Consider the following 17,008-nt stretch of genomic DNA (forward strand, 5'->3'; position numbering starts at 1 on the left):
CATTGCTGCTCAACGTCTTTCCTCTATACCCGCCCTCTCCCCCAACAGTCCATGTCCAGGGTGATGATCAGAGAGGCATAGTTCCTAAACCCCTGCTTACACACATACACACACACTCAAAGAGAAAGACACGGACACATACAAGCACACATACACAGCTCTCTGGATGAGGGTCTGACTGCTCACCGTGGGATCATTACCACATGAGGCTTCTTCCTCTGAGTGCAGGAACATGTCTCCTCCCTTGTGTTCTCCCAGTGCCCAACCTAAAGCCTCCCATGAATAGGAACTTAAAGAGGGTGTATGGGAAGAGTGAGCTGACACTGGTACTGGAGGCCATGAGGCCAGGCCTCCATCTCTAGGTCCTGGAATGGGGCAGGAAGTCCAGCCCAGGCTGGATGAGCCCGTCACACAAAGTGGGTCCTAGCAGGTCTTGCTGTGGTTCCTAGTATACCCCTCCCCATCTTCTGCCTCCAACTGATGTGGTCCATGGACCAGCAGCATCAATATCACCTAGGAGGTTTTAGAAATACACTCACAGGCCTCACCTCAGATCACAAACTCGGTGTGGGGCCCAGCAATTAGCCCTCCAGGGAATTCTAAGGCATGCTAAAGCTGTAGAACCGCTGCCTGTGTCAATAGGCAGACTCCTGCTGGCAGGGAGGCTGCTGAAGTCCAGAAACACAGGCAGCTGCTTACGCCACCTACAGGTAAGTCTGGTCATGTGCTGGAGGGCCCCATAACTGAAGGCAGACACATGCACACGCGCACAAACATGAGCGTCTGGCAAGGTCTCAGAGTCTATCTGCAGTGGCTCTGGGGTCCAGTGGACATAGACAGGCACCCAGGTGGAAGTAGGTAGGGGCAGGGAAGAACTGTTCTCACCAGGTGACATCCTGTGTCCCATAATTCCTTTGTCCTTTTCCCTTGAGGGGGTCAGAGAAGCTGAGTAGTCACCCAGCTCAGACCAGGCACCCTCAGTTGAGAGAGCAGATGATCTGTATGCCTAAGAGAGTTTGGAGTATGTGCTAACACCAGCAAAGTTCTTTCTCTGCATGGGCGGGCCAGGGCCAGGGGAATGTGGGGATCAGCAAGCAAAGCTTAGGCAAAAGCACACCACCCCCTGAGCTATGAAATGCTGTCCAGATGTAGAATAGCCCTTGGCCCTTTCCCAGGGCTGCTCCCAGTGCCCACCTTACCTCCTCTTGCGTCTTTCTGCTCTGGCCTGTGGAGCCCCAAGGAGCTCCCCACCTGGCCCCTCCCCAGGCCCTGCAAGTGAAATCCCAGCCTCTGGGGAGCTCCTCCGGGGGATGTGGGGAGGGGATGGGGAGGCTGAGCTTCCCCATGCTCAGATCTGGTTTCTTTGCGCTTCCTCTGGCGCACTGCCACAGGCTGAGCCACCAGCTGTGCTATATAAGGCCTGGCGGCTAGACGCTGGAGAGAGGAAGACTTGAACCCCCCAGCTGAGGAGTTCTGCTCAGGCCCCGGTAAGCTCCACTCCCATTTTCCTCACGCTATGCTTGCACCCCACAGCCCCACTCAGCTCTTCCCGCCCTCCCCTGATCACCCTGCATCTCCCCCAGGGAAGGTCCCCCCACTTCCCCCCACCCCGTTTCTGCCTTGTTCTCTCTTTTCTCCCATTGGTCCAAAGTCGTCCCCCTCCTTCACCTGAGGTCGGGGGCTCTCAAATGGTCCCAGTCAGGGTCTGTTCCTCTGGGTGCCTGCTTTTTTCTTGTGGTCAGCCAGTCTGCTTTGTCCGAGAGTTCTGAGGAGCATGGAATGAAGAGCCTAACTAACAGAGCATATGCTGAGGAAACTTCTGAGGGCTGCCAGATGGGAAATGATTTTTCCACAAGGTGCCTCAGCCACCTTGGCCTCCCAGACAGTCCTAGAACAGTCTTCAACTGAATGCTGAGCAGCATTCAGCTCCCTGCTCAGAGCCTAGGAGCCTGGGGTAAGACACACAGTGGGGATCTTGGGGACCCCATGCCTCTGTTCTCTTGGCTGAGAAACAGGTGGGAGAGGGGGTTAGCAGGCTTAGAGCTAGAGGATCCGCAATGTGGGACTGGTTTGTTCTTCTCTGGGACAGCCAAGTGCTTTTGGATCTTTTGTTCTGGAAAGCAGGAATCTCCCCTTTCCCACCACACCCTGGACTTTGGTCATTAAAGGGAGCCACTTCTGAATCTCCAGGAACTGGTCAGATTCTGGGTTGGCCAGAACTCTGGGGAGAGATAAAAATGAGTTGGAAGGAGCCTGGGCCACACCCCATGGATATTTGCCCTTATTGCAGTGCCTGCTTTCCTCTCCCCGCTCCTAGAGCCCCTAACCCATCCTTAGCAGTTATTGGGGAGCCCTGGCTTCTCACAGTGTGTTCCCCTCTGCTCTCCTTCAGTGAGCTCCTGGCTGTGTAACTCCCAGCCAGGCCCCAACAAGCAGGCCAGAAATGTGTTTCAGCTGCAGCCTGTGCACATCTGGGAATGTGTTCATGGAGGTCGTGTGTCTGAAGCATCTGCGCCCTCCAGCTTGCCTGTCCTATGTGGGGTCACTGTAGTCAGGGCTGGGCTGCACAGTCTTAACGTAGTCCCTTTGTGCAAGAGTGTGATCCCCACCAAAGGTAGCAAAACATGCCCCCAAGCCCAGGTCTTGGAAGTGATGAATTAGTCATCCAGAAGCTGCTGGGAGTAAGCCTGGGGCCCTCGTCATTGGCAAGGCACCTCCTCACCCCTGCTCTCCCTCGTGCCCCATCTTGATATGGGGTCCTGGTGCCTGGTCCCAGGATCTGAACCCAGGTCTGCCTTATTTGAACTCAAATTCTGAGCCTCTGCACCTCTCAAGCTGCCCAGATTCACAACTTGGGCAGGTGTTACCTCCCACAAGACTATTCTGTCTACCCTTCCACCCTGGATAGGTCAAGAAATAGTTCTGTTCTAGCCGTAAGAGATGACACAGAAATGTGGAGCTTGATAAGCATTTTTTTTCTTTGCAGGTGACTGTATCTGAGAAACTTCCCAGGGGACTACGTTCCAAGGAGGACCTAACTTTGAAGCACTCTCACCCATCTCCTCACCCATATTCCCCACAGGGCCTGAGGGAAAGATGGTGGGGACCAAGGCCTGGGTGTTCTTCTTCCTGCTCCTGGAAGTTACCTCCGTGTTGGGTACGGGCTAAGTATCTGCTCTCTCCCAAGCCTCTACTTCCCATTGTGAAGTCATATCTGGTCTGGGACATAACTGTTTATCTGCCATAAGCCTCAGCAAGGGCCTTAAGACCTCAGGCTGGTTTATAGACTTATTAATAATTTATACACTGCTGGTTTCCCCCAAAGAATTTGAGATAGTTCCCAATATTAAAACTCACAGAACAGAATCTTTTAAATGAGGAGAGGGATTAGCTGTCACTCAAAGGGAGGGAAAAAGATAAAAGGGTTATCACTGCTGAGTGCTAAATTTAGCTCTGAGATTCCTGGCAGTCAAAGCAAAAGGGAATCACAAGGGATCACTGGGGCCTCAGAAGCAGGTCTGGGAGTTGGTCTGGTTTTAGTTTCATAAAAATTCTTCTGGCCTGAAGCTCAATTTCATTTAGACCCTGCAGCCAAATTTCACAGACACCAGAACCCCACCCTCTGGTGACATGGAGTTCTTTTTTTGATTTATTTATTTTTTTACTGTTTATTTAGTTTTTAGAGAGAGAGGGAAAGACAGAGCGCAAGCAGGAGAGGGGCAGAGAGAGAATCCAAAGCAGGCTCCAGGCTCTGAGCTGTCATCACAGAGCCAACGCAGGGCTCAGACTCACGAACTGTGAGATCATGACCTGGGCCAAAGTCAGACGCTTAACCCACTGAGCCACCCAGGCACCATGACACTGAGTTCTTGAAGGGACAGGTAGAGGGAATTTGCCTGGTGCATCTAAGCATCAGGGCTCCCAGCACTGCCCTGTGTGTTCTCTCCCATCTCCCCTTCCTCTCCTGATTTCTAACCACATACTCAAGTAAGGCAAACAATGTTCAAAGCCCTCTTGTAAAGCTGCATGCACTGCAGCCTTTGTGAGTACCTGTGTGGGAACAAAGGCTGTCTCCACATCTTGCCGAAACTTGTGTGTACCTACCTCCCACCTTGCTCTTTCCACCCTGACGGCTTCTGTTTGTGAAGATGATTAACATTCAGCCATCTGAGGGGAAATCAGATTAGTTTGATTAAAAGTGCTCCTATCACCCCAATTAAGCAGCATACAGAATTCTGATTTGGCTCCTCACATGAGAAGTTAATTGCCTTTTAAAGCTGGTGCTGCCTTCTGTTCTCCTCCTTCCCCTTCTGGAGACCCCAGATGGGGTAGAACTGGAAGTTGCTTATGGCCTGAAGACCCTCGACCCATCCTTAGGAGTTGCTAACACTTATTGGGCAAACACTATGCTAAGCATTGTCCTAAGTGGATTTTATGAATGAGTTATTTAATCTCCACAATCCTCTGAGGCAAGAACTATTATTATCTTCATTTTATGATGAGGGAACAGGGGTCAAATGAGTTAAGCATCTGGCTCAAGGTCAAGCAGGAAGTGGCAGAGCCTCTGGAGCTCACACTCTCAAGCTCTGTATAGTTCAGAGATGTTTACTTGTATTACCTCATGAAATTCTCATGCCAGCTGGACCATCACTCTCCGAGATGGGAACTAATATCTCCATTTTACAGATGAGGAAAATAAGGCTCCATTCTGCCAAAAAGGACAGGCCCAGATTGTAACGCAGGAGTCCTGGCCCGCTGGCTGCTTAGCAGCATCCAATGATCCATTTCTAGAACAAGAGCAAAAAGACAGCCATCATTTGCTGAGCATACACTATGTGCCAGGTCTCTTTATATTCATTATCACCCCAAATATGCATCAGAACCCTATGATGTAGCAGCTGTTAATGCAGCTCTGTGTTATGGGAAACACAACTAGAAGACTAAAGCTTTTGTGAGGTTGCATAGCCAGTTAGTGGCAGGGTGGAGATTTGAACCCATGTTCAGCATTCATGCTCCATCCACCACATCACTTGCTTCTCTGCATCTTGAGAGGCTGGTAGCAGGACCCTGCTGGGCCCTTGTAACTAACAGTCCTGGCCTCTTCTTTCCCTCAGGGAGGCAGATGATGCTCACTCAGTCGGTAAGAAGAGTCCAGCCTGGGAAGAGGATCTCCAGCCTCTTTGCCAAGCCTGGTGACTCCCTGGAAAGTGAGTTGTGGCTGGAGCAGGGAGGATCAAGAGAGGGGGTCTTTACTGAGCTTGCTGGGAAGATCTTTGAAACCAGGGCACAATGTCATGGTTTCCATGGAAACCCACTTTTATAAGATGTTTGGCCTACATCTCTGTTCAGGCAGAGAGACCTAGTATATAGGAGGATAGCTTAGAATGTGAAGCTGCCTGACATATTCAGGAATGCTATAGAGCTTGCTGGGGCCAGAGCATAGGCTGGAGGGGAGACAGGGTGGGAGATGAGGATGGAGAGATAAGAGCTGGAGGGCCAGTTCACCAGCACCCTGAATGCCTGGCTAAGGGATTTAAGCCGGGGGAGTGGTGTGATCCAAGCCACCTGGAGAAAGCTCACCCTGACTGCAGTCTTGGGGAGGGGTGGGGATGAGTGGAGGGGGAGCTTGGAGGTAGAGAGACCAGGTAGGGAGTTGCTAACATGGTATAGCCAGGCTGCTGAGAGTGTTAATGGAGTGGTAGGTGCAGAAGGTTAAAAGACTGGAGAGATAGATACAATAGGGCCTGAGACTTATCGGGGGTGGATGAGAGATATCATGAGTGATTTCCAGGAGTTAAGCAGGAAGTAGGATGGAGCTCACCTGGGCCTCTGGGGCCTGGCTCCTCTCTGACCTGCCTCTCTCTCTCAGGTCCTGGTGAGTGGACAACATGGTTCAACATTGACCACCCAGGCGGGCAGGGTGACTATGAGCGGCTGGATGCCATTCGCTTCTACTATGGGGACCGTGTGTGTGCTCGGCCCCTGCGGCTAGAGGCTCGGACCACTGACTGGATGCCTGCAGGCAGCACTGGCCAGGTGGTCCATGGCAGTTCCCGTGAGGGCTTCTGGTGTCTCAACAGGGAGCAGAGGCCCGGCCAGAATTGCTCCAATTATACCGTGCGCTTCCTCTGCCCCCCAGGTGAGCCTGGACAGTCCCCCACCCACAACCTCCCAGCAGCCTCGGCACAGGGAGAGGCCACGATTGGCATGTGGCCATGGGAACTCTGGATATCACACACACGCACAGGCTTCAGCTCCCTCAGAATAACGCATTAGGGTCAAGAGAGCCATAATCTTCCCTAGAGTGTTCTGTGGTAATGGATACTTCCCATTCAGCCCACTTATTGAATGTGTGTGGCAAGGTGGTGAAGACCACAGGCTCTGGAGTTGGGTTTCATGGGTTAGAATCTTGGGTCTACCATCTGAACTGTGTTCCTTAGGCAAATTTTCTGAAGCTCTCTGAGACTCAGGTTTTCCGCCAATAGAACAGGGGTAATATTAGTAATTATTAGTAAATCATGATGTGGAATTTTATGAGGATTAAATAAGATAATGAATGTAGAGGGTTTAACCCAGGTGAACGTTCACTAAGTGTTAGTTTCTATTATAACTCCTATGTGCCAGACACTGGGCTGGTTATCTACTAGTGACAACTGACCTGTGAGGAATCTCCATTTTGGCAAGTTACCCCGGATTCAGAGAGGTTAGGTAGCTTCTCACGATTACACAGCTAATAGGTAGAGAGCTGGGATTTGAACCCATGTCTGTGTTTGCAGAGTCCAAGAGTTCCTGCTCCACATCCTCCCTCTCCACACAGGATTATACAGAGCCATCTGCAAGGCTGCCCACTTCTCAGATAGCCACCCTCCCTTCCTGGGACTCTGCCAGTGCACACAGCCTAACCCTGCAGGCCTAAGTGGGAGTGATGGTCATCCAGACTGGGAGATCAGGCTGGGCAAGGTCTCCTAGACAAGGTCTGAGGTCCCCATTCTTGCACACAGGCCTCAGAGCAGAAGTGAGGAGGGAACTTGATATCTGAGTCACTGAGGTCCCAGGCCCTGGCTTCCAGGGACTTCACAGGGAGTGCGTCCATAGGAACATATGGCTGTTTCCACACTGGTGGAGAGGGAAAATGGTGCTATCCCTGTACATCCTAGGACTGCATACTCAAGTCCCAGTGCTTGGCCAAAAAGTCCCTCTCAGAGCCATGCCTAGTCCATATGGTACCTTTGTGCAAATTAGAGACACCATTTCCTCAAGACTCTTGACTTCCATCTGTTGGAAAAGTCACTGCAGTAAATATAAATATCAATGACATGTATGATATAAGCAGAGCCGCTGTCTCTCTGAGAAAAACAGCCTCAGGGTCAGATTTCCTGACAGAGCCCCTTGGGAGGGAAGTCAGACCTTCTGCTGATCCTGCTTTGCAGGGTCCCTGCGCAGAGACACAGAGCGCATCTGGAGCCCATGGTCTCCCTGGAGCAAGTGTTCTGCTGCTTGTGGTCACACTGGAGTCCAGACCCGAACACGCACCTGCCTGGCGGAGACAGTGTCATTGTGCACTGAGGCCTCTGAGGAGGGCCGGCTCTGCATGGACCAGGCCTGTACAGGTACTGCTCTAGCTCCTGGTACTAGAAAGACATGCCACTGAGGCTAAAGTAGTCTAGGAGGACAGGTCAGAGGGTCAGACTGAAACAGTCTGTATTAAATGAGTATCTATATAATGTACTCTGTAGGGGGATGCAGGGGATAATGTGGGAGCACAGCACAGGGTCAATTATAGCTTAGGAAAACCAAGGATGACTTCCTGGAGGAGGTGTCCTGGGCTAAGTCTTGAAGGATGAGTAGAAATTAGTCACTCAGGCTGATATGGAAAGGTAACAAAGACCTAAGGAGAAGGGGAAGCATATGTGAGTCCACAGGCTGATATGTGCCTGAAGGAGGGCCAGAGTCCATATAAGCCCTCCTGATGTGGCCCCTTCTTTTACAGCCTGTGATATGACCTGCCCCATGGGCCAGGTGAATGCCGACTGCGATGCCTGCATGTGCCAGGACTTCATGCTACACGGAACTGTCTCCCTACCTGGGGGTGCCCCAGCATCAGGGGCCACTGTCTACCTGCTGACCAAGACACCTAAGCCACTGACCAAGACAGACAGCAGTGGGAGGTTCCGAGTCCCTGGCGTGTGCCCTGATGGCAAAAGCATTCTGAAGATCACAAAGGCCAAGTTTGCCCCCATCATGCTCACGATGCCCAAGACCAGCCTAAAGGCAGCCACTGTCAATGCAGAGTTCATGAGGGCAGGTACTGTTCTCCAGGGAAGGGCTGGATGGGAAGGCTGGACTTTTTTTTTTTTTTTAACATTTATTTATTTTTGAGAGACAGAGAGAGACAGAGCATGAGTGGTGGAGGGGCAGAGAGGGAGACACAGAATCTGAAGCAGGCTCCAGGCTCCGAGCTGTCAGCACAGAGCCTGATGCGAGACTTGAACTCACAAAACGTGAGATCATGACCTGAGCCGAAGTCAGATGCTTAACCGACTGAGCCACCCAGGCACCCTGGACTTTTAAATAAAGGGATCGTAGTGCTAAGATCTGGCTTCCCAGCTTAAAGAGTAAAATTCCAAATCCTTACCATGACCCACAAGGATCTACATCATCTGGCTCCCCCACTACTTCTCTGCTCTTCTTCCATTATTCTCCCTTCCACCCCCACAGAGTTATTCTACTCCAACCCTGCCTCAGGGCCTTTGCACTTGCTATATACTCTGCTTGGAGAATTGTTCCCACAGATGTTGACATGGCTTGCTCCCTCAAATGTATGAGTTCTTCCCTGGCCACGTTATCTAAAGATGGCCAGAAAATTCTGCTGGAGGCAGCAGAATGGGAGTATTGCACTATTCAAAACAGCCAGCTCTGTCCCAACAGAAGTGCTTGGGAAGCTTGGTTCACACAAGGTCCCCTTGATTCTTTACTGCCCCACCCAAATGCTGCTTGAAAGGCCACAGAAGCTGGTCCTAGGCCAAAGGGGTGGACTCCATTCTGGACCAGTTCCCTTAGAGAGGAGCTGGGGGTGGGAGTAGGGATAAAGTCATACAATTTTAACACATGACAAAGAACTTGAGGGGCGAGGCTCTAGACAGTCAGCCACAAAGAAAAAAACCAAATCACCATTTCTTGTCTTCTCTCCCAGAGACTCCATACATCGTGATGAACCCCGAAACAAAGGCACGGAGAGCTGGGCAGAGCGTGTCCTTGTGCTGTAAGGCCACAGGGAAGCCCAGTCCAGACAAGTATTTCTGGTGAGTGTTCTGCCAGCTACCTTACCCAAGTTTTTTCTTGGAAACCAGATCTTTCTTGCATTGGGTCTGGACTTATTAATTGTAATAATAATGAATAGAATAGAGTTATTAGTAAGGCCCTGGCACAGAGCCCACAAATCGGCATTTGCAAGTGGGAGCCAGCAAAGTTGAGGCCTCCTGGACAACCAGGAAGCCCTGTTATTACCCTCTTGAAGCTGGGATCCCCACAGAGCAGCTCTGGACTCAGGGTTCTGACTTGCATATCCTTGGGACACAGAACAAAGTTCCCCAGCCTTGCTTCCCTTGACCAAAGCACACAAGGTCAGAGTCCCCAGTGGCTGTGAGTCCCTTATACCCTTCACAGATATTTTACAGCCATTATCTTGTCTGATGCTCCCAACAGTTGTGTGAAGTCAGCTAGGGATCACCATCCCCATTTTACAGACCAGGAGGTTGAAGCTCTGAGAGATGAGATGAATTGTCCAAAGATCCACAGCCAGTTAATAGTGAGGCTGGGACTCAGAATCAAGTCTCTTGGCTCCCAGGTCGGTCAGTACTCTTGGATGAGCTGAGTCATCTACAAAGCCCCATCCATCATCTGTCTCCCTGACTGCTTGCTCCTGGCACTCTCCCCAGGGATACATGCCCTCCCACTGTTCCCTCAGGCTTCCCCTCTCCATTCCTTGCAGGTACCACAATGACACGCTGCTGGACCCATCCCTCTACAAGCATGAGAGCAAGCTGGTGCTGAGGAACCTGAGGCAAGACCAGGCTGGCGAGTACTTTTGCAAGGCCCAGAGTGATGCTGGGGCTATGAAGTCCCACGTTGCCCAGCTGATTGTCATAGGTAAGCCTGTCAGCATCCCAAGTCTGGCACGGGGCGGGGGAGCACCCCAGTGGGCATATCTGGGCAGTAATAGCCTGGGCTTTTCTGCGTTGAGCACAGTGCTCTGCCCTCAAGGACATAAAGATGTCACAGGCCTGAATCCTACCTTCATAGAGCTGCCAGTTCAGGAAGGGTAAAGAAATATAAATAAGACACAAATAAGTAAAGATAGAAAAATGCCCTGAAACAGGAGATAAAAGGCCATGGATTCTAGAGATGAGACACAGAGATCTTCCAGTGTGAGTGATCATGGGTGACTGCTTGAGGGGGCAGCTTTACGTGAGCTAAGGTTTACAGGAAAGGGTGACCTGACTAGAGCCAGCTTTAAGAAGTGATCTTGAGGGGGAGAGACTCCAGGCCAAGACCAATCGAGAACCTGTACTTGCAAAGTGGAAGCAGGGTGGGGAGGAAGATATCTTAATAATTAGCCTAAACAAGACCAAACAAAAGGCAGAAAAGAGAAAGTTATTGGAAGGACTCTGCAATATTTCACAGACTCCAAGAAGGTTGAGCAACAGACCTCAGGCAGACAGGACACAGGGCATTTGGACCTCTGCAGAGGAAGTGCGGAGCCCCCTCTGCAGTGGTTCCCGATCCATAATATCAATGCCCCCACTTATTACAATTAACTTTAACACTGCTTTACCATTCTGAAGTCAAATTGATAATAACTATACATAATTTCCAAATATATATGTACATGGCCCTAACTATAACATAAGGGTGAAATAAAAAAACTTTAATAGAAAAAAGTATGTATTTCATTGTGTAAATGTTTTGGCATAAGGACATGAGAAGGCTAACCAAGTGGTCAGACACTTGCACTTCAATCCAGTCACCATGAATGTGACAGCTACAAATCCTGATGGATCCAGAGGTATCATTTTGGTGCTTCACATTCCTTGGCTAATGTCGCTGCAGGTACATGGTTTTTCTGAACCAAGGAAAAGTTCTTGGTATTGTTCCAAGCTAAACAAGGTATGATCTTAGCTTGATTTATATGGTAGTTACAGTTTTTAAAAATTCAACATATAGTTAAAGCCACATACAAAATTGTAGGCTCTGATCATTTTAAACAGGCTTTCTACCTACATGAATGTCTGCTGGGATATGTGAACATCATGCAGGATGCAGAAAAATTCTTTTTTTTTTTTTAATGTTTTTATTTATTTTTGAGAGAAAAAGAGAAAGAGAGTGAGACCGACCGGGGGAGGGGCAGAGAGAGAGGTAGACACAGAAATCTGAAGCAGTTTCAGGCTCTGAGCTGTCAGCACAGAGTCCAACACAGGGCTCGAACTCATGAACCGGGAGATCGTGACTTGAGCTGAAGTCAGAGGCTTAACCAACTGAGCCACCCAGGTGCCAGAAAAATTCTTAATGCAGAACAGTGCCAAGCATTACAGGACACAGAGCAACAATGCCCTCCACCCCTGACTAAATGCCAGTGGCACTCCCAATTTTAGTTGTAACTCAAAACAATGTCACAAATTTTCAAGACCCCTTATTGAGAACCATGACTCTGATGGTCTCAGCAACCAGCTCTGTTTCCCCATGTATAAAATGGGATTATAATAGCGATTCCAGGGTGGCTGGGTTGCTCAGTCTGTTAAGCGTCCAACTTCAGCTCAGGTCATGATCTCGTGGTCCCTGAATTTTAGCCCCTCATCAGGCTCTGTGCTGACAGCTCAGAGCCTGGAGCCTGCTTTGGATTCTGTGCCTCCCTCTCTGCCCCTCCCCTGCTCACACTCTTTCTCTCTCTCTCAAAAATAAACATTGAAAAAAATAATAGCTATTCCATCTCCCTCAGAAAAATTCAGGAGAATTGGGAGCATGGATATGCAAACCAAACCATACGGTTTGAAAACCATAAGGCACTGCAGAGAGGTGGGGTAAGGATACCCTTTGTGTAGGGCGTGAACTTACTTTTAATATTCATGCCATTTCCCTCCACAGCCCCTTATGAGACTCCTTGCAACCCCACTCCTGAGAGCTACCTTATCCGGCTGCCCCATGATTGCTTCCAGAATGCCACAAACTCCTTCTATTATGACGTGGGCCATTGTCCTATCAAGACCTGTGCAGGGCAGCAGGATAATGGGATCAGGTGCCGGGACGCTGTGGAGAACTGCTGTGGCATCTCCAAAACACAGGAGAGGGAGATCCAGTGCAGTGGGTACACGCTGCCCACCAAGGTGGCCACGGAGTGCAGCTGCCAGCGGTGTACAGAGACTCGGAGTATCGTGCGTGGCCGTGTCAGTGCTGCTGACAATGGGGAACCCATGCGCTTTGGCCATGTGTACATGGGGAGCAACCGTGTGAGCATGACTGGCTACAAGGGCACTTTTACCCTCCATGTCCCCCAGGACACTGAGAGGCTGGTGCTCACATTTGTGGACAGGTTCCAGAAATTTGTCAACACCACTAAAGTGCTGCCCTTCAACAAGAAGGGGAGTACGGTGTTCCATGAGATCAAGGTGCTTCGGAAGAAAGAGCCCATCACCTTGGAGGCCATGGACACCAACATTATCCCCCTAGGGGAGGTGGCTGGTGAAGACCCTGTGGGAGAGTTGGAGATCCCATCCAAGAGTTTCTACAGGCAGAATGGGGAGCCCTACACAGGGAAAGTAAAGGCCAGTGTGACCTTCCTGGATCCCCGGAATATTTCCACAGCCACAACTGCCCAGAGTGATCTGAACTTCATCAATGATGAAGGAGACACCTTCCCCCTTCGGACATATGGTATGTTCTCTGTGGACTTCACGGATGAGGCCACCTCAGAGTCACTTAATGTTGGCAAGGTGAAGGTCCACCTTGACTCAACCCAGATCAAGATGCCAGAGCACGTGCCCACAATGAAACTCTGGTCGCTCAATCCAGATACAGGGTTGTGGGAGGAGGAAGGTGACTTCAAATTTGAAAGCCAAAAGCGGAGCAAAAGGGAAGAGAGAACCTTCCTGGTGGGAAACATGGAGATCCGTGAAAGGAGACTCTTTAATCTGGATGTCCCAGAAAGCAGGAGGTGCTTTATCAAGGTTAGGGCCTACCGGAGTGAGCGGTTCTTGCCCAGTGAGCAGATCCAGGGGGTTGTGGTTTCTGTGATCAACCTGGAGCCCAGGGCTGGCTTCTCATCCAACCCCAGGGCCTGGGGCCGCTTTGACAGTGTCATCACAGGCCCCAATGGGGCCTGTGTGCCTGCCTTCTGTGATGACCAGTACCCCGATGCCTATTCTGCCTATGTCTTGGCAAGCCTGGCTGGGGAAGAACTGGAAGCAGTGCAATCTTCTCCTAAATTCAACCCCAATGCTATTGGTGTCCCTCAGCCCTATCTCAATAAGCTCAAGTACCGTCGGACAGACCATGAGGACCCACGGGTTAAGAAGACAGCTTTTCAGATCAGCATGGCCAAGCCAAGGCCCAACTCAGCTGAGGAGAGCAATGGGCCCATCTATGCTTTTGAGAACCTCCGGGCATGTGAGGAGGCACCACCCAGTGCACCCCACTTCCGGTTCTATCAGATTGAGGGGGATCGGTATGACTACAACACTGTCCCCTTCAACGAGGATGACCCTATGAGCTGGACTGAAGACTACCTGGCATGGTGGCCCAAGCCAATGGAGTTCAGGGCCTGCTACATCAAGGTGAAGATTGTGGGGCCAGTGGAAGTGAATGTGCGCTCCCGCAACATGGGGGGCACTCACCGGCAGACAGTGGGAAAGTTGTACGGAATCCGGGATGTGAAGAGCACACGGGACAGGGACCAACCCAATGTCTCATCTGCCTGTTTAGAGTTCAAGTGCAGTGGCATGCTCTATGACCAGGACCGTGTGGACCGTACACTGGTGAAGGTCATCCCTCAGGGCAGTTGCCATCGAGCCAGCGTAAACTCCATGCTTCATGAGTACCTGGTCAACCACCTACCACTAGCAGTCAACAATGACACCAGTGAATACACCATGCTGGCACCCCTAGATCCACTGGGCCACAACTATGGCATCTATACCGTCACTGATCAGGACCCTCGCACTGCCAAGGAGATTGCACTTGGCCGGTGCTTTGATGGCACATCCGATGGCTCCTCCAGAGTCATGAAGAGCAATGTGGGAGTGGCCCTCACTTTTAACTGTGCAGAGAGGCAGGTGGGCCGCCAGAGTGCCTTCCAGTACCTCCAAAGCACCCCCGTCCGCACCCCTGCCGCAAACACTGTCAGAGGAAGAGTGCCCTCAAGGAGACAGCAACGGGCAAGTAGGGGTAGCCAGAGCTGGCGTGAAGGGGCCGCCTCTCTGAGGTTTCTTGGGGTTGCTCAGTAGCCTTTGAGCAACTAAGTCTTATGGTACTTCTCTTCCCCCACCCCATGCAACAGCCATTGTGAGACTGATGCATAAACTGTCACTTGGTTAATTTAAGCACATCTGTTCTGGTGCAGTTTGCTTGTTTTGGTTTCTTCATGCCTTTATTTACTGTCTTTATTCCATGATACCGATTTGCACAGAGCCCCAAAAATGGCAAAATAAAGTCCTTTTGTCCTGTTCTTTAAAAGAAACACAAGAAAATGACCAGTGGTAAAGTCTGTGCCCATCAATGAAAATGTACTTCCTTTTCTTTTTGTGGGGTTTTGCTCACTTCTACAATAATGATAATCTGATGTTAAAGATCAACTAACCAATATAAGGCATATTTCTTGGCCTTGGTCTATAGGATGTAAGCAAGGCCTCCATCACAGTTCATGCATATAAACGGTGGTGAAATAAAGGAATAAACTACAATATTTTTACTTGAATTTGGAACTCTGCATTTCCCTTTACATCTACTTTTGTTCTTGCTAGAAGCCCAGTGTACCCCAGAGCAACTGTCAATAAATGCACATCTTGTACTTGTTTTTCAGGCCCCTGTCCTGTCTCTTAACTATTAAAGTGAGCCAGCTGCTCAGAGGGACAGAGGAGACTCTGGAAAGTGGTCACAAGGTGGCATGAGGCACAGCTCACCCCCCACCCCCACCTCCTGTTACAGGGTTGAGTAACTAGGCATACGCTCCAGCAGTCAAGTTTGTTCTCATGGATCATATTTTCCACTTGCAGAGAAGAACAAAGATTCCTGGAGTTGTGAGTATGTTCTGGGCTCCTGAGCAAAGCTAAAAACATGTCCCATTTTTTTTTTCTTTCTTTCTTTCCAATACTGGGGAGCTTATACAATGGCTTGGCCCAGGGTCTGGCAAGCTGGCCGAGTGCTCCTTCAGCAACCCCCCATAGCCTGCTGCCTTCTCCAGCTGTGCTGGCTGATCTCACTCAGAAATGATGGGCTTTTTTTTTTTTTTTTTTTTTTTTTTAATTCCAAGCTCTTCTAAAGACACCCACCTTTTCCAGATACCACATCTCTGTTGTGTCCCTTGAGTAAAACAACTAGTCCAAATGGACAGGGCTTTGTTATTGGAAAAAGTATTTGGTTTAAAATAGTAAACCAGAGGCCAGTGGGTGGCACCAGAGTAATCTTGGAGGCATCTAGAGTCAGGGTGGTGGAACATGGGATTGGGTAAGATGTAGACTGCCCCTCTCCCAACCCTTCCTGAATCTGTCCAGAGGACAGAAAAGAGGCCCTGGAGCCTGGGGGAAGAGAGGGCATCATTTATAATCAAGATAAAAAGCTTTCTTTGATTTCCTGGAGTTGCAGCTCCTCTTGGTCACCTCTGGCCTGGACTGGACGTTTATACTCTTGGAAGAGTATCTGCCCAGCTCCCAAGGGTTTGCTTCATAATCAATTAGAAATTTCTCTGGCTGAGGACCCCATTCTCATGAACTCCAAGAAAGTGAGTGAATGCAGGTCTGGGGCCTAGTGGCCTTGTGATTATTCCTTGACCTGCTTCCAGACTACACTTCCCAGGGAGCAGCAATCATTGACTATTTGGGAAGCTTGACTGTCCTTGCTGAGGGGTCACTCTTTAGCTAACTGCAGAACAGATGCTTCCCTGCTTCAGGAGTGAGTGCATGGTGCTTCAACCTGACAACCCAGTTCCCTTCAAACTCACAAAGAGGAGGTGCTAGGAAAAGTGAGCTGATTGGGCTCTCACCCCATGCCCTTCCTTTTCTGTTTTCCACTGAGGTGCTGAATAAATGGACTTCAACAGGTGGTAAGTGGTACCTGATGTTTTTCTTCACTCACCAAATATTTATTGAGTGCCTACTGTATGCCAAACCATGTGTGCAAGCAGAGAGGCTTTCATGTATATATAAAATATGCTACACATGGTGGCACCAGACTTGGAGGTCTTGTGGTCAGACTTGGTGGTCAGAGGAGGTTTCTTGGAGGAGGTGACATCTAATGTGAATGATAGCTAGGAGCTGGTTTGCTGACGATATGGCTGTCAGGCTCAATGGCACAAGCAGAAACAGCTTATGCAAAAACAGGGGTAGAGGCTGAGAAGGGATGGCAGATAACTCTCTTTCAGACAAGGAAACACTGTCAAGTTGAACTCATGTTACCTAATTTCTAAGCATCTTGCTTCTAAAGACAGATGTGCTCCCTGCTAGCAGTGTGACTTTGGTTTCCCCAAGACTTCATTTTCCTCATCTATAAATGAAAGAGTTGGTTGTATACTTAAAATATGATATGTCAACTATATCTCAAAAATGAATGAATGAATGAATGAACGAATGAATTTTTTTAATGAAGGAGTTGATCTAGATTAGAAACTAAACCATCTCTAAAGTCTTTTCCATGATTTTCAGTGAGACTAAGAGAACAGTTTCTTGGATGCCTCTGCTTCATTAAACTGCTGATGATTCATCGGGTGTTTCCTTCCCCTGTGGAGACTCTACACACTGGGTGG

At 49.7% G+C, this 17,008-nt stretch overlaps 1 protein-coding gene and 1 long non-coding RNA gene across 6 annotated transcripts in view; one reads left to right on the forward strand and one right to left on the reverse strand.

The window, feature by feature from the left end:
- Window positions 1-17,008, reverse strand: part of LOC113601846 (uncharacterized) — an 81,215-nt gene that overhangs the window by 49,662 nt on the left and 14,545 nt on the right. For all 4 annotated transcript variants that reach the window (XR_008299120.1, XR_003423130.2, XR_008299119.1 and 1 more), the window contains exons 2-3: window positions 4,619-4,787; window positions 4,105-4,167 (exon numbers count right to left, since the gene is read on the reverse strand). This is a non-coding gene — a long non-coding RNA (uncharacterized LOC113601846). The remainder of the gene's footprint in view (window positions 1-4,104; window positions 4,168-4,618; window positions 4,788-17,008) is intronic.
- Window positions 1,325-15,064, forward strand: CILP (cartilage intermediate layer protein). Of its 2 annotated transcripts, XM_015088134.3 has the most exons (9): window positions 1,328-1,487; window positions 2,987-3,157; window positions 5,115-5,207; window positions 5,870-6,139; window positions 7,431-7,610; window positions 7,991-8,305; window positions 9,194-9,302; window positions 9,992-10,149; window positions 12,142-15,064. In XM_015088134.3, exons 2-9 carry the CDS (start codon window positions 3,097-3,099, stop codon window positions 14,493-14,495), a joined length of 3,540 nt encoding a protein of 1,179 aa, XP_014943620.3. In that variant the 5' UTR covers window positions 1,328-1,487; window positions 2,987-3,096; the 3' UTR covers window positions 14,496-15,064. The 2 variants fall into 2 exon arrangements, with proteins under 2 accessions (XP_014943623.3, XP_014943620.3); XM_015088137.3 differs by lacking the exon at window positions 5,870-6,139 and having other exon boundaries at window positions 1,325-1,487.

Source organism: Acinonyx jubatus, chromosome B3, assembly GCF_027475565.1.
Source record: "Acinonyx jubatus isolate Ajub_Pintada_27869175 chromosome B3, VMU_Ajub_asm_v1.0, whole genome shotgun sequence".
NCBI lineage: Eukaryota > Metazoa > Chordata > Mammalia > Carnivora > Felidae > Acinonyx > Acinonyx jubatus.